The sequence below is a fragment of the Schistocerca nitens genome, chromosome 4 (assembly GCF_023898315.1).
Source record: "Schistocerca nitens isolate TAMUIC-IGC-003100 chromosome 4, iqSchNite1.1, whole genome shotgun sequence".
NCBI lineage: Eukaryota > Metazoa > Arthropoda > Insecta > Orthoptera > Acrididae > Schistocerca > Schistocerca nitens.
The window spans coordinates 957,651,543-957,674,647 of record NC_064617.1 but is presented as its reverse complement, the minus strand read 5'-3'; the positions used below and the strand labels follow the sequence as shown (position 1 = coordinate 957,674,647).

The 23,105-nt window shown below is 45.7% G+C and overlaps 1 protein-coding gene across 1 annotated transcript in view; it reads right to left on the bottom strand.

The window, feature by feature from the left end:
- Positions 1-6,649, bottom strand: part of LOC126252863 (facilitated trehalose transporter Tret1-like) — a 90,901-nt gene extending 84,252 nt beyond the window's left edge. The window contains exon 1 of the mRNA XM_049953818.1: positions 6,369-6,649. Within this exon, the coding sequence (XP_049809775.1) occupies positions 6,369-6,498 (130 nt within the window). The 5' untranslated portion in view covers positions 6,499-6,649. The remainder of the gene's footprint in view (positions 1-6,368) is intronic.
- Between the last annotated feature and the right edge of the window lie 16,456 nt (positions 6,650-23,105).

Genomic DNA, 23,105 nt, shown 5'->3' with positions numbered 1-23,105 from the left:
GTGGGTCCACAATAATTTCAATATTTGAGTCCACGCTCTTAAAGTGCAAATACGCCGAGGCTAATTATAATCCTGTTATATTTTCATTCTCAAGTAAAATTCTTGGAAGTAAGTCAGTCCATTATGTTTGATGATTTTACTGCTCAGTTGTGAGTTACCTAAAAGTAAAACCAATTTTGAAATAATTTTCTAAAATAATAAAATGACTCAAAAGTCAAAAATCATAGTGTATATTTAAATTTCTTTGAATGATAGATTTCAACTAAAAATCATTTAACAGTTTTTGCATATTGGACCGCACAATTACATTCACGCGTGCTTCTAGACACCGAACAAACGAGAAAAATATAAATAAATAAACAAATTAATAGAGGGAAACATTCCACGTGGGAAAAATATATCTAAAAACAAAGATGATGTGACTTACCAAACTAAAGCGCTGGCACGTCGATAGACACACAAACAAACACAAACATACACACAAAATTCAAGCTTTCGCAATAAACTGTTGCCTCATCAGGAAAGAGGGAAGGAGAGGTGGTACAAGATGTATGCTTCGTGTTACTAGAAACAAGCGAAGAGAGAGGAAGAGAAGAACAATCTAGGCCAGTCGTTCTCCCTTGTTAATAGCATAGAAGTTATTACATTTCGTCTTTCCCTCTCCTTCCCTCTTTCCTGATGAGGCAACAGTTTGTTGCGAAAGCTTGAATTTTGTGTGTATGTTTGTGTTTGTTTGTGTGTCTATCGACGTGCCAGCGCTTTCGTTTGGTAAGTCACATCATCTTTGTTTTTAGATATAAATAAATAAACAAATATACTCCTCAGGAAGAGTCACTTGATTTGGCGCCCAACGTGCGGCGAAGAACAGCCACTTCAGTAGTGAATTGTGTTTGTGCGAGTGTGTGTGTTTCCTACATTAGAAGAAGGCCTTTTGGCCGAAAGCTCAGATACATAGCACATGTACGTTTAGAAAGTTCAGATGTGGCTGTCTGTGACTCAGATTCTCCTCAATCCATTTCATAATACTGTCGTTTTTCCATCATGGGCTTTCCATTGTTTGAAGAAGAAGATAACTTATCGGGAAAATATTAATTCGGAATTTTACTTTCCCGTACAAAGTTCGACACGGGATAACTTTTTTAACCCCAAAAAAACCGGAAGTCATTTACTATATGGGTCGTTTGACACACCCTTCCGTTTCCTGTCTATACAGCAACCTCCATGCCCTGCCCACATGCCTAGAAACGTCCGTGACAGGTTTCTTGAACTTAAGTATGAAATAACAAATCTTTCCTTGCCTCCATAAAGATCGGATTTCAATGTTGTCGACCCATTACAGTGTGCATTGTAAAACTATCAATGAAAACGACAACCACAAAACTGCTAAAATCTTTATTGTCTGCAACTAATTTAGACGTCATAGCCCATTATCTGTAAGTTTCTAGAACGTCCATGATTTCGCAGACTACCAACTTGGAGACACGCCATCGTTGTTATAGGTAGTCTCCGAAAACCAGTTCATAGATGTTGGCGACTGATGAATGAACTATACGATTGGAGTTAAGCCCCTCAGCGTCAGTTAAGGCCTGAAGATGGTGTGCTGAAGCACCGAAAGTGGTAGCCATATAATAAATAACATCGTAAGGACGGCTGTAGGTGTTCCATTTTATTACAGAAGTGACGTCTGGCGTTCCCCAAGGAAGTGTTATATGCCCTCTGCTGCTCTTAATCTGCATAATCAGAGATAGTCTGAGCAGCCGTATTAGATTGCTTGCAGATGGTGCTGCCATTTTCCATCCAAGAAAGTCGTCGGAAGATCGAAAACAATTATAAAATGACACAGTATATGTGTGACGCAATAAGTGGCATTTGACCACAAGTAATGAAAAGTGTGAGGTTATCCGCACGACTACTATAAGGAATCCGTCAAATTTTTGCTACAAAATAAGTCACACAAATCTAACGGCCGTGAATTCAGCTAAATACCGAGGAGTTACACCTATTGTTGTTGTTGTGGTCTTCAGTCCTGAGACTGGTTTGATGCAGCTCTCCATGCTACTCTATCCTGTGCTAGCTTCTTCATCTCCCAGTACCTACTGCAACCTATATCATTCTGAATCTGCTTAGTGTATTGATCTCTTGGTCTCCCTCTACGATTTTTACCCTCCACGCTGCCCTCCAATGCTAAATTTGTGATCCCTTGATGCCTCAAAACATGTCCTACCAATCGATCCCTTCTTCTAGTCAAGTTGTGCCACAAACTTCTCTTCTCCCCAATCCTATTCAATACCTCCTCATTAGTTACGTGATCTACCCACCTTATCTTCAGCATTCTTCTGTAGCACCACATTTCGAAAGCTTCTATTCTCTTCTTGTCCAAACTATTTATCGTCCATGTTTCACTTCCATACATGGCTAAACTCCATAGAAATACTTTCAGAAACGACTTCCTGCCACTTAAATCTATACTCGATGTTAACAAATTTCTCTTCTTCAGAAACGATTTCCTTGCCATTGCCAGTCTACATTTTATATCCTCTCTACTTTGACCATCATTAGTTACTTTACTCCCTAAATAGCAAAACTCCTTTACTACTTTAAGTGTCTCATTTCCTAATCTAATTCCCTCAGCATCCCCCGATTTAATTTGACTACATTCCATTATCCTCGTTTTGCTTTTGTTGATGTTCATCTTATATCCTCCTTTCAAGACACAGTCCATTCCGTTCAACTGCTCTTCCAAGTCCTCTGCTGCCTCTGACAGAATTACAATGTCATCGGCGAACCTCAAAGTTTTTACTTCTTCTCCATGAATTTTAATACCTACTCCGAATTTTTCTTTTGTTTCCTTTACTGCTTGCTCAATATACAGATTGAATAACATCGGGGAGAGGCTACAACCCTGTCTTACTCCCTTCCCAACCACTGCTTCCCTTTCATGCCCCTCGACTCTTATAACCTACGATCAACTTAAATTGGAACGATCACATAGATAAGGTTGTGGGGTAAGGCAAACGGAATATTGTGGTTTATTGACAGAATACTTATAAGATGCAACTAAAGAGACTGCCTACATTACGCTTGTCCGTCCTCTGCTACAGTAGTGCTGTGCGGTATGGCATCCTTACCAGACTGAATTGAGGAGGACGTCGAAAACGTTCAAAGCAGGGCAGCTCGTTTGGTATTATAGCGAAGTAGGGGAGAGAGTGTCACCTATACGATAGTGGAGTTCAGGTGATAACCATCGGAAGAAAGGCATTTTTCGTTTCAGCGAGATCCTTTCAGGAAATTTCGGTCTACAACGTTCTTCTCCAAATGTGAAAATATTTTGTTGGCACTACCTACATTGGGAGAAATGATCATAAGAGAAATCGGAGCTCGCACGGAAAAATTTAAGTATTCATTTATTGCAGGCGCTGTTGGAGAGTGTAACGGTAAAGAAATAGTGTAAAAGTAGTTGGATGAACCCCCTGACAGGCACGTAAGTGTGAACTGCAGAGCAGGAGTGTAGATTTTTATGTAGACATACATGAGCAGCAAAATAATGATGTCCCATATTGCATGCCACATTCCTCAACCATGCGACATGGGTGAATTCTGAGGCCAATTAGATGAGTACTTTATCGAAAAGGTTACATTTAAAAAATTTGTACTATCACTAGGACACTAATTCATACTGAATTCAGTAGCGACTGGTAGCCATAAATTAGCGATTATCTCGCAAACGTCGTGCTGGCAGGCCCATGTTTACTGGAACGTTTGCCCTTCTGTTATCGCATACTTTCAAGCTTCTCAGTGTCCCCTTTTAGTTATGATACACTGTGTGCATTGTGTGTTTAAACCATGATGGGGGAAGGACATCTGTGATGGGATCCTAAGATCACATTGCTATTTCAGTGGAAGTGAAGAAATATTACAAGATGTGTTGAATGGAGTGAACAGTCTAATGAGCACAGAACATGGATCGAAAGTAAATCGAAGAAAGACGGATGTAATGAGAAGTAGCGGAAATGAGAACAGCAAAAAACGTAACGTTATATCTACATCTACATATCTACATCTACATCCATACTCCGCAAGCCACCTGACGGTGTGTGGCGGAGGGTAGTTTGAGTACCTTTATCGGTTCTCCCTTCTATTCCAGTCTCTTATTGTTCGTGGAAAGAAATATTGTCGGTATGCCTCTGTGTGGGCTCTAATCTCTCTGATTTTATCCTCATGGTCTCTTCGCGAGATATACGTAGGAGGGAGCAATATACTGCTTGACTCCTCGGTGAAGGTATGTTCTCGAAACTTCAACAAAATCCCGTAACGAGCTACTGAGCGTCTCTCTTGCAGAGTCTTCCACTGGAGTTTATCTATCATCTCCACAACGCTTCCGCGATTACTAAATAATCCTGTAACGAAGTGCGCTGCTCTCCTTTGGATATTCTCTATCTCTTCTATCAACCCTATCTGGTACAGATCCCACATCGGTGAGCAGTGTTCAAGCAGTGATCGAACAAGTGTTCTGTAACCTACTTCCTTTGTTTCCGGATTGCGTTTCCTTAGGATTCTTGCAATGAGTCTCAGTCTGGCATCTGCTTCACCGACGATTAATTTTATATGATCATTCCATTTCAAATCACTCCAATGCCTACTCCCAGATAATTTAAGAAATTAACTGCTTCCAGTTGCTGACCTGCTATATTGTAGCTAAATGATAACGGATATTTCTTTCTATGTATTCGTAACACATTACACTTTGCTACACTGAGATTCAATTGCCATTCCCTGCACCATGCGTCAATTCGTTGCAGATCCTCCTGCATTTCAGTAAAATTTTCCATTGCTACAACCTCTCGATATACTACAGCATCATCCGCAAAAATCCTCAGAGAAATTCCGATGTTATCCACTAGGTAATTTATGTATATTGTGTATAGCAACGGTCCTACGACACTCCCCTGCGGCACACCTGAAATCACTCTTACTTCGGAAGACTTCTCTCCATTGAGAATGACATGCTGCGTTCTGTTATTTATGAACTCTTCAATCCAATGACACAATTGGTCTGATAGTCCATATGCTCATACTCTGTTCATTAAACGACTGTGGGGAACTGTATCGAACGCCTTGCGGAAGTCAAGAAACACGGCATCTACCTGTGAACCCGTGTCTATGGCCCTCTGGGTCTCGTGGACGAATAGCGCGAGCTGGGTTTCACACGATCGTCTTTTTCGAAACTCATACTGATTCCTACAGAGTAGATTTCTAGTGTCCAGAAAAGTCTTTCCGCGCCCGGGTTCCCGGGTTCGATTTCCGGCGGGGTCAGGGATTTTCTCTGCCTCGTGATGTCCGGGTGTTGTGTGCTGTCCTTAGGTTAGTTAGGTTTAAGTAGTTCTAAGTTCTAGGGGACTGATGACCATAGATGTTAAGTCCCATAGTGCTCAGAGCCATTTGAACCATTTGAATCAGAAAAGTCATTATACTCGAACATAATACATGCTCCAAAATTCTACAACTGGTCAACGTTAGAGATATAAGTCTATAGTTCTGCACACCTTTTCGATGACCCTTCACGAAAACGGGGGTGACCTGTGCCCTTTTCCAATCCTTTGGAATGCTACACTCTTCTAGAGACCTACGGTATAACTGGGCTCATGGAATAGACGAAGGTAAGGATTTCTCCTGCCTAGGCAGCAAAATAACCCGTGATGGGTGGAGTGAGGAGGGCACAAAATGCTGACTAGCACTGGCAAAAAGAGCATTCCTGGCCAAGAAAAGTCTGCTAGTATCAAACATAAGGCTTAATTTGGGGAAGAAATGTCGTAGAATGTACGTTTGGAGCACAGCGTGGTATGGTAGTGACACATTATATTGGGCAATCGTAACGGAAGATTCGAAGCATTTGAGATGTTGTGCTACTAGCATATGTTGAAAATAAGGTGGATTGATAAAGTAAGGAATGAGGGGCTCCTCCGTAGAACTGGCGAGGAAAGGAATATATGGGAAATAGTGACAATGAGATGATAGAGGACGAGATGATAGAGGACATCTGTTAAGACATTGGGGAACAGCTTCCACAGTACCAGAGGGAGCAGTAGAGGGCAAAAACTGTAGAGGGAGGTAGAAGAAGACAGGGATTGGAATACATCCAGCAAATAATTGAGGACGTAGGTTGCAAGTGATACTCTGAGATGAAGAGGTTAGCACAGGAGACGAATTCGTGGTGGGCCGCGTCAAACCAATCAGAAGACTGACGATTCATAGAAGCTAAAGGCTATGATACCTACTCCCCCTCCTCCCTTGCCCCCCCCCCCCTTCCTCCCTCGCTCTTACCCCACACCCTATTCCTCTTTTTTAAAGTTTGTATCTTTGTAACTCACCGGCTATGGCAGCGATGTACTGTTTCCTGACACCGCCGCGTCCTCCGCCAGCGCCACCATCGCCTTTCTTTTTTCCGGAAGGAGCTTCCGCCACCCTGAGCGGCGTCGCCGTGGCTTCTTCCGCAGACATTAGGCTGTAGCAGCGCGACGCTTTCTGGGTACTTGGGTACTGCTTCGACTAATTTCTGATCTCCATCTAAGGGCCCGGCCAGATAATTTCATCGTTCATCTGTATCACTTCTCATTGCATCATGCCCTTACATGGACGCCGGAGGTTGATACAGATAAAAATTCCCCGATAGCGCCAACTGCCTCGTGCCGCTAGTAACACAAATAAATGACACCGGCCGCAAACGTAATGGCTGACGAGAACACATTATACTGCATGAAATGTGTACTCGAGATAAAAAGAATCGTGTCAGATAAATCGTGTCTGATTACGACCGGACAGATGGAAAACATCTCAAGTGGTACATGGCAACAAATTGCCGCTACATGTCGGTGCTTTTTAAATGCGGCCCGTTTCTGAAACTTTCTGCGGCAACCTACTTTGGCTGCACAGTCTCAATATGGCACATTTTCACCAAAAAGCAGCCTTGTGCAGAAGCTTGTTGTAACACACCCGGGGGTACAAAAGGGTGGGGTGGTACCTTTAAACTGGTTGTCGTTTCTGCTTTTCTTGACCGTGCGCCCTGTCCACACCACGTACCTCGTAATCCCGCGGCGGTTGTACTGTTCAGCTCCACACTGCTGCTGGCTTGCCTGAAATTATCCATCGAAATATGCAAGCGAATAAGGGGAACCACTCGACGTTAAAACACAACACTGTTCTACGTCTGGTATGACCATCTACACTCCTGGAAATTGAAATAAGAACACCGTGAATTCATTGTCCCAGGAAGGGGAAACTTTATTGACACATTCCTGGGGTCAGATACATCACATGGTCACACTGACAGAACCACAGGCACATAGACACAGGCAACAGAGCATGCACAATGTCGGCACTAGTACAGTGTATATCCACCTTTCGCAGCAATGCAGGCTGCTATTCTCCCATGGAGACGATCGTAGAGATGCTGGATGTAGTCCTGTGGAACGGCTTGCCATGCCATTTCCACCTGGCGCCTCAGTTGGACCAGTGTTCGTGCTGGACGTGCAGACCGCGTGAGACGACGCTTCATCCAGTCCCAAACATGCTCAATGGGGGACAGATCCGGAGATCTTGCTGGCCAGGGTAGTTGACTTACACCTTCTAGAGCACGTTGGGTGGCACGGGATACATGCGGACGTGCATTGTCCTGTTGGAACAGCAAGTTCCCTTGCCGGTCTAGGAATGGTAGAACGATGGGTTCGATGACGGTTTGGATGTACCGTGCACTATTCAGTGTCCCCTCGACGATCACCAGTGGTGTACGGCCAGTGTAGGAGATCGCTCCCCACACCATGATGCCGGGTGTTGGTCCTGTGTGCCTCGGTCGTATGCAGTCCTGATTGTGGCGCTCACCTGCACGGCGCCAAACACGCATATGACCATCATTGGCACCAAGGCAGGAGCGACTCTCATCGCTGAAGACGACATGTCTCCATTCGTCCCTCCATTCAGGCCTGTCGCGACACCACTGGAGGCGGGCTGCACGATGTTGGGGCGTGAGCGGAAGACGGCCTAACGGTGTGCGGGACCGTAGCCCAGCTTCATGGAGACGGTTGCGAATGGTCCTCGCCGATACCCCAGGAGCAACAGTGTCCCTAATTTGCTGGGAAGTGGCGGTGCGGTCCCCTGCGGCACTGCGTAGGATCCTACGGTGTTGGCGTGCATCCGTGCGTCGCTGCGGTCCGGTCCCAGGTCGACGGGCACGTGCACCTTCCGCCGACCACTGGCGACAACATCGATGTACTGTGGAGACCTCACGCCCCACGTGTTGAGCAATTCGGCGGTACGTCCACCCGGCCTCCCGCATGCCCACTATACGCCCTCGCTCAAAGTCCGTCAACTGCACATACGGTTCACGTCCACGCTGTCGCGGCATGCTACCAGTGTTAAAGACTGCGATGGAGCTCCGTATGCCACGGCAAACTGGCTGACACTGACGGCGGCGGTGCACAAATGCTGCGCAGCTAGCGCCATTCGACGGCCAACACCGCGGTTCCTGGTGTGTCCGCTGTGCCGTGCGTGTGATCACTGCTTGTACAGCGCTCTCGCAGTGTCCGGAGCAAGTATGGTGGGTCTGACACACCGGTGTCAATGTGTTCTTTTTTCCATTTCCTGGAGTGTATATTCTGAGACGATATGGAAATCACAGGTTCCACTGTTTACACTATAAGTCGTAAATGTTTATCCCAACTGACAGTCTTGATGATTATCTGTCCATTTGGACGAGCGTACGCGTACCGAACACGACGCGGATGATTGTTGATGATGCAGAAGCCGAATGATCGAACAAAAGTTCTTACGCTCGTCACGCATACAAAGATATTTGGTACCAGTCCTCTTTGACACTAGTAATGATATTTTAACACTGTTCACAAGGTTAAATTTACAGTTCACGGTTCTTCAGTTGTACGAGAGTGCGCGTAACGGTCGCGGCGAGGCTGATTGTTGACAACGCGGGAACGTGATGACCGAACGCATGTTCTCACACTCGCTACAAGACACTGGCACTTGACTGCACTGTTTTATGCTAACTAATTTCTACTCATTCACATCAGTTCATTCCGGGAGACCGAATACGGCGCGGATGATCGATGCTTTGCGACACGCAACGAGAGGGATACATAAATACGTTATTGACGGCACTGCCCATTTTCAATTACTTCTTGATGCACTTTCCTCTGAACCATTTCCATTTACTATAATAGCACTTGTGGCAACACTTCAACTTCCACGCTAACAATGCCTCTCATGCAGAGCTACACACTACACAACACAACAGTTCCGTGTCCCGCGCTCGACTCTCTAGACGCGGCTGCCCGCAAAGATACTCCACAAGTAAAACCAGCGATATGACAATACACTTACATTGTGTCGTGGCCTCTGTTTTACGAAGGGTAGTAACTGTAAGGGGACTCCAAACTAAGGATCGTCGACTTATCGTGGTTCTCTCAACATCCTGCCATCAGCTGCATCTTTATGAATTCTTTACATCTTCTGCGGAAGGGCAATGGTAATTGTTCCCTAAAAAAAGAGAAAATAGAAAGTTAAAGGGTTGAAGAATCTATTTGCTTTACATATCCTCTCATCATTCTGCCTACCTACAGCGTAGTTCTGCACGTAATCCAGATATATTATGTTTCCGTGCAACACAAATTCCTTGCATATGGTTATTTTAGGAATCTTCTTTTCTAGCATTACTGAAAATGTAGCAGTCAGAATTGTATTGCGGAAAACGTAATTCGGCGGTTTCAAACGTTTGGTAAAAGGAGCCGTAAACATCTGGAATCTCTGAATGTTGTTGTTGTTGCGGTTTTCAGTTCAAAGACTGGTTTCATATGGTCTCCATGCTACTGAATTCTGTGCAAGCCTCTTCATCTCCAGATAACTACTGCAACCTACGTCCTTCTGCATCTACTTACTGTATTAATCTCTTGGTCTCCCTCTGAAATTTTTACCTCCCGTGCTTCCCACCAATACTAAACTTATGAACACAGGGTTCTCGTAGCGAGATTGAATATCTGGTCCAGGCAGTATATCAATTAGCGTCCTTTCCGAGTACGATGATGCGTTAGCTCCATATTTAACAATCATATACAACCGTTCGCTCGACGAAAGATCAGTAACCAAACACTGGAAAGTGGCACTGGTCACACCAATATTCAAGAAAGGTAGTAGGAGTAATCCACTAAATTACAGGCCCATATCGTAAACGTCGATATGCAGCACGAGTTTAGGACATACACTCCTGGAAATGGAAAAAAGAACAGATTGACACCGGTGTGTCAGACCCACCATACTTGCTCCGGACACTGCGAGAGGGCTGTACAAGCAGTGATCACACGCACGGCACAGCGGACACACCAGGAACCGCGGTGTTGGCCGTCGAATGGCGCTAGCTGCGCAGCATTTGTGCACCGCCGCCGTCAGTGTCAGCCAGTTTGCCGTGGCATACGGAGCTCCATCGCAGTCTTTAACACTGGTAGCATGCCGCGACAGCGTGGACGTGAACCGTATGTGCAGTTGACGGACTTTGAGCGAGGGCGTATAGTGGGCATGCGGGAGGCCGGGTGGACGTACCGCCGAATTGCTCAACACGTGGGGCGTGAGGTCTCCACAGTACATCGATGTTGTCGCCAGTGGTCGGCGGAGGGTGCACGTGCCCGTCGACCTGGGACCGGACCGCAGCGACGCACGGATGCACGCCAAGACCGTAGGATACTACGCAGTGCCGTAGGGGACCGCACCGCCACTTCCCAGCAAATTAGGGACACTGTTGCTCCTGGGGTATCGGCGAGGACCATTCGCAACCGTCTCCATGAAGCTGGGCTACGGTCCCGCACACCGTTAGGCCGTCTTCCGCTCACGCCCCGACATCGTGCAGCCCGCCTCCAGTGGTGTCGCGACAGGCGTGAATGGAGGGACGAATGGAGACGTGTCGTCTTCAGCGATGAGAGTCGCTTCTGCCTTGGTGCCAATGATGGTCGTATGCGTGTTTGGCGCCGTGCAGGTGAGCGCCACAATCAGGACTGCATACGACCGAGGCACACAGGGCCAACAAAAAAAATGGTTCAAATGGCTCTGAGCACTATGGGACTCAACTGCTGTGGTCATCAGTCCCCTAGAACTTAGAACTACTTAAACCTAACTAACCTAAGGACATCACACACATCCATGCCCGAGGCAGGATTCGAACCTGCGACCGTAGCAGTCGCACGGTTCCTGACTGCGCGCCTAGAACCGCGAGACCACCGCGGCCGGCCAGGGCCAACACCCGGCATCATGGTGTGGGGAGCGATCTCCTACACTGGCCGTACACCACTGGTGATCGTCGAGGGGACACTGAATAGTGCACGGTACATCCAAACCGTCATCGAACCCATCGTTCTACCATTCCTAGACCGGCAAGGGAACTTGCTGTTCCAACAGGACAATGCACGTCCGCATGTATCCCGTGCCACCCAACGTGCTCTAGAAGGTGTAAGTCAACTACCCTGGCCAGCAAGATCTCCGGATCTGTCCCCCATTGAGCATGTTTGGGACTGGATGAAGCGTCGTCTCACGCGGTCTGCACGTCCAGCACGAACGCTGGTCCAACTGAGGCGCCAGGTGGAAATGGCATGGCAAGTCGTTCCACAGGACTACATCCAGCATCTCTACGATCGTCTCCATGGGAGAATAGCAGCCTGCATTGCTGCGAAAGGTGGATATACACTGTACTAGTGCCGACATTGTGCATGCTCTGTTGCCTGTGTCTATGTGCCTGTGGTTCTGTCAGTGTGATCATGTGATGTATCTGACCCCAGGAATGTGTCAATAAAGTTTCCCCTTCCTGGGACAATGAATTCACGGTGTTCTTATTTCAATTTCCAGGAGTGTATATTGTGTTCGAACATATGAATTACCTCGAAGGAATCAGTCTATTGACACACAGTCAACATGGGTTTAGAAAACATCGTTCCTGTGAAACACAACTAGCTCTTTATTCACAATAAGTGCTGAGTGCTATTGACAAGGGATTTCAGATAGATTCCGTATTCCTGGATTTCCGGAAGGCTTTTGACACTATACCACACAAGCGGCTCGTAGTGAAATTGCGTGCTTATGGAATATCGTCTCAGTTATGTGACTGGATTTGCGATTTCCTGTTAGAGAGGTCACAGTTCTTTGTAATTGACGGAAAGTCATCGACTAAAACAGAAGTGATTTCAGGCGTTCCCCAAGGTAGTGGTATAGGCCCTTTTCTGTTCCTTATCTATATAAACGATTTGTGAGACAATCTGAGCAGCCGTCTTCGGTTGTTTGCAGATGACGCTGTCGTTTATCGACTAATAAGGTCATCAGAAGATCAAAACAAACTGCAAAACGATTTGGAAAAGATATCTGAATGGTACGAAAAGTGGCAGTTGACCCTAAATAACGAAAAGTGTGAGGTCATCCACATGAGTGCTAAAAGGAACTCGTTAAACGTCGGTTACATGATAAATCAGTCTAATCTACAAGCCGTAAATTGAACTAAATACCTAGGTATTACAATTATGAACAACTTAAATTGGAAAGAACACACAGAAAATGTTGTGGGGAAGGCTAACCAAAGACAGCGTTTTATTGGCAGGACACTTAGAAATTGTAACAGACCTGCTAGAATACTGCTGCGTGGTGTGGGATGCTTACCAGATAGGACTGATTGAGTACATCGAAAAAGTTCAAAGAAAGGCAGCACGTTTTGTGTTAACGCGAAATATGGGAGAGAGTGTCACAGAAATGATACAGGATTTGGGGTGGAAATCGTTAAAAGAAAGGCGTTTTTCTTTGCAACGGAATCTTCTCACAAAATTCCAATCGCCAGTTTCTCCTCCGAATCCGAAAATATTTTGTTGACACCGACCTACATGGGGAGGAACGATCACCACGATGAAATACGGTCTCAGGTTCGACTCCTGCCTTGGGCATGGATGTGTGTGATGTCCTTAGGTTAGTTAGGTTTACGTAGTTCTAAGTTCTAGGGGACTGATGACCTCCGATGTTAAGTCCCATAGTGCTCAGAGCCATTTGAACCATTTTTTTTTTGTTGCATTTCCATGCTTATGGAAGAAAAGCTCATAAAACACCAGCAATTCCAAACTTTTTCTCCAGACAAGAAAAGCGACGACAGTTTAAGAAAAGCAACAGCTAGCAGGATTTAGAAAAAAAGATCGGCTAGGTTAAGAGGCAACTGCACACCAGATTTCCTGTTACATCTTAATGAAAGCAACTGTTGTCAGAGTTTGGAAGAATAATCTGTGCCATGAACAATGCACTACCTGCCCACCATATTTATTTTTACAACGTACTGAAATCTACAGATGGCAGAATCCAATGAAATGGTCCAGTGAATTAAACAGCAACTGCCGACCAGATTTACCGTTACAACGTACAGAAAGCAAATCATGGCAAAATTTTATAAAATGACCCAATGAATTACACAGAAAATAACAAATAAAAAACAAACACTGTTCAAATGGCTCTGAGCACTATGGGACTTAACATCTATGGTCATCAGTCCCCTAGAACTTAGAACTACTTAAACCTCACTAATCTAAGGACATCACACAACACCCAGTCATCACGAGGCAGAGAAAATCCCTGACCCCGACCGGAATCGAACCCGGGAACCCGGGTGCGGGAAACAGTGTTCAAACAGGCCTTGAAGGCCCAACGGTACCGACCGTCCGCCGTGTCAACCTCAACCCTTAGGCGTCACCGGATACAGATGAGGAGAGCCATGTCGTCAGCACACCGCCTTCCCGGCCGTTGTCAGTTTTCGTGACCGGTACTGCTACTTGTCAATCAAATAGCTCCCTCAGTTTGCCTCACAAGGGCTGAGTGCACCCCGCCTGCTAACAACACTCGGCAGACCCTGATGGCGACCCATTCAAGTGCTAGCCAAGCCCGACAGCACATGACTTCGATGATCTGACGGGAACCGGTGTCACCACTGCGGCAAGGTAAATTTATAACTTAGAGAAAGCGACTGGTCACAAAATTTAATAAAGTATTCAAATGAATTTGCGAGGTGCCGGGGTGGAGAAGAGTTTGTACCTCTTTAATTCAGACGAATTTTGGATGAGAACGAGACATGCAATCGACCCCCTCCTTATCTACCAGCTACTTAATTATGCGCACAACGGTAACGGAAGAAAATTATGGTGGACCCTGCTAGTTGGTAAAATAAGGAGTGGACACTCACAATAATTTAATAAAAATCGTAATCTACTAGGAAAAAAAGAGAACTTTATCATAATAAACAACAGGACATGGGATTCTGCATGTATCTATGAAATGATATGCAGATTTAATATTACAATGAGATTTATTTTACATCAGAACATAAATGGACATGATTATCGACACAAACAGCAGGTTAAAGGATAGGGTATACCGAAATATTATGAGAATAAGAGTTGGCTCGAGAACAAGGGGCTCCTACTCTCAGTGATGCAACAGATTGACGATAATGACTGGAGGTCCTAATGAATCAAATATTAATCTCCCGACTATATAGAAGTATCGCAATTAGTAGTGAGAGCTCAAATGGGCTCACATGGAGAAACAAGCAAGTTGGACTTGTAGCAAAGCGAGCGCGCGTGCTGCTGAGGGATTCAGTATAAAACTGAAAAGGTCCTACAATGCCGGAGCTCAAATGGCTCTGAGCACTATGGGACTTAACATCTATGGTCATCAGTCCCCTAGAACTTAGAACTACTTAAACCTAACTAACCTAAGGACATCACACACATCCATGCCCGAGGCAGGATTCGAACCTGCGACCGTAGCAGTCGCGCGGCTCCGGACTGAGCGCCTAGAAAATGCCGGAGCCGCAAAATACTGTACTGAAATCAGCAGCACATCATAGGTAGGCAGCGTCCTGATGATGTAGGCGCCGACTTCTGCCGTGCTTCAACTCTGTGTCAATCCCTGGCCGTGAAGGCTGTCCGAGAATTCTGAAAACGAGCGACAAAGTCGCAAGACCATCCGACTCCGAGGAAGATCAGATCTGGAATCTATTTTGTGATGCGATGCAAGAGCGAAGCCAGTATTGCTCAACTCCCTATTCTCCTCGAAAAACCGCGAATCAGCATTCAGTGTTGATTGCAAAATTCCTCCACACTGTCTCGGAACATCATTCACGCCAATAACGACCGTTCACTCCAATTTGGAGCAGGGCTTTATGACGTCAACTAGCCCCAGTTTAAGTTGACCAATCATGCCTCTGCTACACACCAGAGGGCACTGAACCTGCCGTTTGACCAGCTACGAAAACAACCTGTCTAGACCACCGGCCATCTGGCGCCAGACAGTCGCACCCAGCAGGGCATGGTCCATAAGTATTCTCAGAATCAAGAGGACAATGCAGTCAGTCAGTGCGAGGAATATTCATTCCGGACGCGCCGGAACGGTAAACACGTAAACTGTGGCGACACCCAGACGTCTCGCAGGTCGTTTCGCCCTGCATACAGTAGGCGAAACTCGACCGACGTCAGTCTTTCAGCCAGGCGCTTAAGCCTATTGTACGAGGTGCAATCAAGTTCTAAGGCCTCCGATTTTTTTTCTCCGGACTGGAAAGAGATAGAAACATGCGCATTGTTTTAAAATGAGGGCCGCATTCATTGTCAATACGTCCCAGAGATGGCAGCACCGTATGGCAGATGGAATTTTACCGCCAGCGGCGAGAATGAGAACTGTTTTAAATACTTAAAATGGCGACGTTTTCCTTACTTGAACAGCCTGCAATCATTCGTTTTCTGAACTTGCGTGGTGTGAAACCAATTGAAACTCATCGACAGTTGAAGGAGACATGTGGTGATGGAGTTATGGATGTGTCGAAAGTGCGTTCGTGGGTGTGACAGTTTAATGAAGGCAGAACATCGTGTGACAACAAACCAAAACAACCTCGGGCTCGCACAAGCCGGTCTGACGGCATGATCGAGAAAGTGGAGAGAATTGTTTTGGGGGATCGCCGAATGACTGTTGAACAGATCGCCTCCAGAGTTGGCATTTCTGTGGGTTCTGTGCACAAAATCCTGCATGACGACCTGAAAATGCGAAAAGTGTCATCCAGGTGGGTGCCACGAATGCTGAAGGACGACCACATGGCTGCCCGTGTGGCATGTTGCCCAGCAATGTTGACGCGCAACGACAGCATGAATGGGACTTTCTTTTCGTCGGTTGTGACAATGGATGAGACGTGGATGCCATATTTCAATCCAGAAACAAAGCGCCAGTCAGCTCAATGGAAGCACACAGATTCACCGCCACCAAAAAAATTTCGGGTAACCGCCAGTGCTGAAAAAATGATGGTGTCCATGTTCTGGGACAGCGAGGGCGTAGTCCTTACCCATTGCGTTCCAAAGGGCACTACGGTAACAGGTGCATCCTACGAAAATGTTTTGAAGAACAAGTTCCTTCCTGCACTGCACCAAAAACGTCTGGGAGGGGCTGCGTGTGTGCCGTTTCACCAAGACAACGCACCCGCACATCGAGCTAACGTTACGCAACAGGTTCTTTGTGATAACAACTTTGAAGTGATTCCTCATGCTCCCTACTCACCTGACCTGGCTCCTAGTGACTTTTGGCTTTTTCCAACAATGAAAGACACTTTCCGTGGCCGCACATTCACCAGCCGTGCTGCTATTGCCTCAGCGATTTTCCAGTGGTCAAAACAGACTCCTAAAGAAGCCTTCGCCACTGCCATGGAATCATGGCGTCAGCGTTGTGAAAAATGTGTACGTCTGCAGGGCGATTACGTCGAGAAGTAACGCCAGTTTCATCGATTTCGGGTGAGTAGTTAATTAGAAAAAAAATCGGAGGCCTTAGAACTTGAATGCACCTCGTACGAACCCCTCAGAATTCAGGGAAGTGTAGCCCCCAACCAAATCCCGCGTGCAACGTCCACCGATGCCTGTCTCGCATAGGCCACCCAGGGAAGTAACCCAACATGTTTAGCAATCAAGTGAACAGTATTTTTTTTTGAGCTATCAGTACAAATACTTTCATTAAAAAACCTTATTCGATCTGTTACTACCGTGCAATGACATGGAACATTAATAAAATTGATGAAAATGAGAGGCGACGTGTGAAAAAAGGCATGGAATCTCTCAAATTAAACAGCAGCTGCCCACAAGATTTACTGTTACAGTTTACAAAAAACTGGTTCAAATGGTTCTGAGCACTATGGGACTTAACATCTGTGGTCATCAGTCCCCTAGAACTTAGAACTACTTAAACCTAACTAACCTAAGGACATCACACACACCCATGCCCGAGGCAGGATTCGAACCTGCGACCGTAGCAGTCGCGCGGTTCCGGACTGCGCGCCTAGAACCGCTAGACCACCGCGGCCGGCGTTACAGTTTACAGAATGCTGGCCCTGGTTCTGGGGCCCATGAGCACACATAATTAACAGACAGAATTACAAGTGACCTCCTTCTGTAACACATGGAATACAGATGAACGATAAAAAATTTTTACAACCTGTACATACACAGACCACTCCACCTTGAGATTTCGTGACCGCTATTGCATAAAGCACTTTAAACAAAGGTTCAACTACATGTCGTTGGAGTGATTTGAATTGCGTACGACTTTGCCATTTGAAAAGGACCCGCACTTAACACGACCCGACTTTTCACAGCGGCTCCACTAATACTGTAAGACTAATGACAGATTATCAGTATTCATTTAGCAGCCGACCTGACATAGTACACTGATAGCACTGTGCTTCTGAAAAGTTTTTGGGTAACTGAGACTGCTACCAGAAAGATGACCAGATCACATATCAACAAGCCTTAAAAAATGCTCACTGTCATTTCTGAAAATCGATTATGAAACCAACAGCAGCGCTTAAATAACTGGGACTGCTATCAGACGGGTGCTCTCACTACACAGTTGGCATTCAAGCCCCAACAGGCCTTAATCCCAGGCAGTCCTTAAGACCAATGATCGGAAATGACTGACAGGTAGCGAACCTGACAGGGTTCCTTCAGATATTCAAACTCAGAGGTCAAATAAATGTTCAATCGTCACATCGGATCAAGTTTCCCACTGAGCGATATTCACTGACCAAACAGCAACAACTGGAGCATCGTAACAGCACAGACCAGCTTTTGAAGCATAGCTGCTGTCGTAGCCTATCGCTGGCTCCAAAGACTCTGACCTTGCTCACCACCTGCCCGGAAATGACTGCGACTAGTGGTCACCGCAGCTGCCCTTAAGTCGCGCGTCACAACATTCAACCAGTGGTGCTGCCAACCTGGGGCACCAATCGACAGATTACGGAAAGCAAACATATCCCTCCCAGATAAATCTCCATCCCGTTAGTCTTCGAACGGCGTTGGTGGGGTCAGTGAACTGACAGACTGTGTTACATCTTGGTTACCCCTTGCAAATGTAAGTTGACTCGTGTAGGCCCTAATAAGTTTTTGGTAAGGTGGATCCTGAATCGGGTAACTGACCACGGAAATGGCTTGAACCATCTTATAACGCCCCACGAATCTATGTAGCATTTTCGAGGTTACTTCTGCGCCCCTTTACTTTGTGCCTGGAAATCTTTAACCCCATACTAACCATGCGAAGCGAGACAGTACGCCTTCCCTGATTGTAACGAGTGGCCTGAACGTTTTACTTAGCATCTTCGCAAATTTATCTTCATTATCTTAGGATCACTTTCCTCTGGCACTGAATCACTGATTCTTCGTAAATTGGAAAAGGGCGAATTCACTGGAAGATGATTATCGAGATATCAGGAGTTGCCTAGTGGGTCACATGAACAACAGTGTTAAATGCAAAATTCAGTCCACTGATCCCATTTGAAGTGCGACTGTGAACGAAACATGGTGAGAGCCGACTTTACACTGCGGTACACCCGCTCGGCGAAGCACGGCTGGGGGTTATAGAGAGTTGTGGTCACATAGGACAGGGCTTCACAACATACGCGCTCGCAGAGCAAGCTGTGAGCAGCAAGGCGCGAGCACGGAGCAGCTCGAGCACGCTACCCCCACTACCGGACCAGAGCGGAGAGTGGGGAGAGTCACGTGGGATACTCAACAGCTTCCATCAGTCGATGTAAATCCGCGGCCACCTGCAGGGATATCATTCACGTATTATTACTGTGACAAATGAAACAAATAAAGGAGAATGTACACGTGCCACATAATTTTATTAGCTTAGTGTATGCCTCTACCATCTGTAGACACTGAAACTAAAGAATTCCACGACAATCCTATATTTTCAACACTTTCTTCAACACTACTTAAAATATCACCTCCGGTTGTAGGGTTCTTCATGGCTACTACATCGAGGAGCTCCTCCCTCACCTGAAGATCTCTATTAACACATATAATAAATATGGCAAGCTGCGCTGTTCCAGTGATATCAACACTTTCGTCCAGAGCTAGAGAATACGCCATAAAATCTTTACAGATATTTGCAAGCTGGCTCTGGACGTCGTCTGCCATGTCCTGTATACGACGCATAATGCTCATGTTAGATAATGGCACAATCCGAAACTGTTCAACTTGAGATGGACACAAATGTTCTGCTGCAACTACCAAACATTCTTTTGTTATTCTCAGTGTCAAACACTCGCCTGAAAATGGCTGTAAGGTTGGCAGCCGAAATATCGTGGAAAGAAGTCGATGAGATCCGGCTGCAATCCCGAAATCTTATGGAATTTTTTATTAAATCGCCATCAGTTAAGGGGCGCAGGGATTTTGCTAAAAGCAAAGCAATTTCGTAACCCACTCTGAGAGCTGCCTCAGTTGATTTTTCTTCGTCGTCCAGATCTTCTTCGGATAGTTTCCTTTTAATTTTAATAACTTCCTGTGCACGATCTGGTCAATCACATTTTCCACGTCCATAGTCTTTCGCGTGGTACGACATATAATGTCGCTGCAAATTAAATTTCGTAAAAGAATTCAGCGTTTTGTGACATACTAAACATTTTGCAACACCATCTTTTTCAGTAAACAGATACAATTCCTCCCAATGGGGGTTGAACTGCGAAAGCATGGTTGGGGTTACACAACGGCGACTTCACATGATTCTTAACCAGCGAAGTGACTGTTAAGAGCTGATCGTAGTACTTTAAACGTTACACAGTCGGCGCGAATTCAATAGGCACGCTGCAGCCCTATTCAAACGTGCACGCGCATTTCCCCTCCCTCCCCTCCCTCCCTACTCCACGACCTTGCAGCTGCTCGCGAGCACGTGCCTGAGCAGACGCGAGTACTCGCGCTCAAAACCGACCAGTTGTTAAGCCCTGACATAGGACATCCCTTTGCTTCAGTAGAACCTCTTGAATTCATTTTAGGCAAATGGCAGCGCGCTATCTCTCACTAGTACTCTGGCAGTACGAAATACAGTAAACATATGAGTTACATGTTCAATGAGGGCTCCATTGGTCCTTGACCTGCTCACCAACTGCCAGAAAAACCTAAAATGGCGCCGTGTACTACGAATAAATTGCAGAGCACAGTAAGGGACCAAGGTAATCGAAAAAATAGCTTTTGAAGCATAGCTGCTGTCGTAGCCTCCTGGATTGAGGAAAGTTCCCCTCGACATGTCTTCGGACTGGGCTCTGCCTTATTACAGTCTTGGCACTGATTCACTAGCTGCTTGACGTCCCGATTCAGGGTAGGCCAGGTTAGATGTTACTTTTATTTTCATAATAGATCGATACGGCCAAACAATGAACGATGAAAATATTGAAACACAGCAGGAACCAACTCCTTGAGGAAATATGACTTGTCTCTCCTATCCTACCGAGTTCGAAAGCGAAGCGTCTCTCTTTTTAAGAGAGGCGGCTACGCCAGTAGCAGGGGCTGTGTGGCGTTTACTGGGCGGTTTTTTTTTTTTTTAGATTGGAGGGTCTCGGGGAAACACAAAAAGGGCTTCAGTCTGAAAGGGTGCCGGCCGAGCACAGGAAGAACGCAAATCTAGGAACCATCGATGTTCTAAACTGTCGTAGTTGTGTTTGGAAAGTACCAGAGCTCCAAGCGCTAATAGAAAGCACTGATGCTCAAATCGTTGTAGGCATTGAAAGCTGGCTAAAGCCGGAGATAAGTTCAGCCGAAACTTTTGTGCAGGACCTAAAGGTGTTCAGAAAGGATAGGCTAAATACAGTTGGCGGTGGCGTGTTGTTGCTGTTCGAAGTAGTTTATCTTGTAGCGAAATTGGAGCAGACAGTTCCCGTGAGTTAGTATAGGAAGAGGTCATCCTTGACAACCAGTATAAAATAGTAATTGGACCCTTTTACCGATCTCCCAGCTCAGATGAAACAATTGCTGAAAGGTTCAGAGAAGACTTGAGTCTAATTTCTAATTTATCTGACTCATACAATTGTAATTGGTGGTGTTCCAATTTACTTTCGACACGCCGGCCAAAATACATATTTAAATCGGGAGGTACGTGTAAAACATCATCCAAAATTGTGCTAAACGCATTCTCTGAAAATTAGCAATTAGTTCATGAGCCCATCAAACGGCTGTGAAAACAATCGTGACCTCTTAGCAATAAATAATCCAGAATAAATAACGAGCATCGAAACAGATGCAGAGATTAGTGAACACAGGGTTGTCGTAGCGAGACTAAATACTGTAAGTCCCAAATCCTGCAAAAATAAAAGAAAAATATAATTGAAAAAAGCAGATAAAAACATCGCTTGACGCCTTCTGAGAGACAATATCCACTCCTTTCAGATTAACAATGTACGTGTAGACTAGTGTGGCTTGAATTCAAAGATATAGCCGCGCGGGATTAGCCGAGCGGTCTTGAAGGCGCTGCAGTCGTGGACTGTGAGAGCGATCCCGGCAGAGGTTCGAGTCCTCCCTCGGACATGGGTGTGAGTGTTTGTCCTTAGGATAATTTAGGTTAAGTAGTGTGTAAGCTTAGGGACTGATGACCTTAGCAGTTAAGTCCCATAAGATTTCACACACATTTGAACATTTTTTTCAAAGATATAGTGTCGACACTAATTGAGAGATTTATGCCAACTAATTACAAACGACGGAGCTGATCTCCCTTGATACACAAAACGGGTCAGGACACTATTTTAAAAACAACGAAAAAAGCAAGCCAGATTTAAATGAACGCAAAATCCCTAAGATTGGCGATGTTTTACAGAAACTCAAAATTTAGCGTTGATTTTTGTTACGGCGTAAAGTCAGCGCCGGCACGCCAGTCGGGCCCGACAGGGAAGAGAAGGCTGTGAGAAGAGGTCAGCCAATCGCACGCTGACCGGCCTCCCTCCAGGACGACAACGCAACAGCTGCGACCCCTATGTGAAGGGACATAAGCGCTGCGCCCGACTTGTGGCAGTCCAGTTCGATAACAGCTTCAACATGTGCCACTTCTATATTAAAAAACTAAAAACCCGCCGCGATTGCGAAAAAAGCACCTAGTTTTAAGTGTTAACCCAGGTTCGGCGTAGTTAACTACACCTTCTTCAGAACAACAATAAAACCCACAAGCGCCTAAGAAGACTTTTGTCAATGATTAAAAGAACACCATAGCTATACATTTATAAACGAAAAAGAAAAGGAAAACACAAGCACTACATATGTACAAAGTCAAAACCACAACTTCATGGAGTACGCTCCACCTCACACCGGCATATGTTCGATGGGCCATGGCCCGCCATAAACTGCAACTACAAACGGTCGCTCACTTACAAGCCTGACCCGCTATCTACGCACAAGCGCAAGACAAGGGGAAGTTACTTGAATGCGCATGCGCATACGAATAGGAGAAAGTTTATACATGGGTCGGGGCTAAATAGCCCATATACTCACAACCGTGGATCAACGTATATCAAAAAATGAAATGTATAGAACAAGAGACGAGCTAAATAGTAGATAAACCTAAAAATAACCGCACACGGTTGCTTATGCTAGTAAAGAAACTAATACATGAAGCTACCTATGACAACAGGAGGAACTCTTTAAAAACTGTACCTAAAGAGCCAGTAGTTAGCCTGAAAGGGGGGGGGGGGGGAGGGGGCTGAGGGGACGTAATCTAAAGACGTCGTGGTAATAAATATATAGGGATTA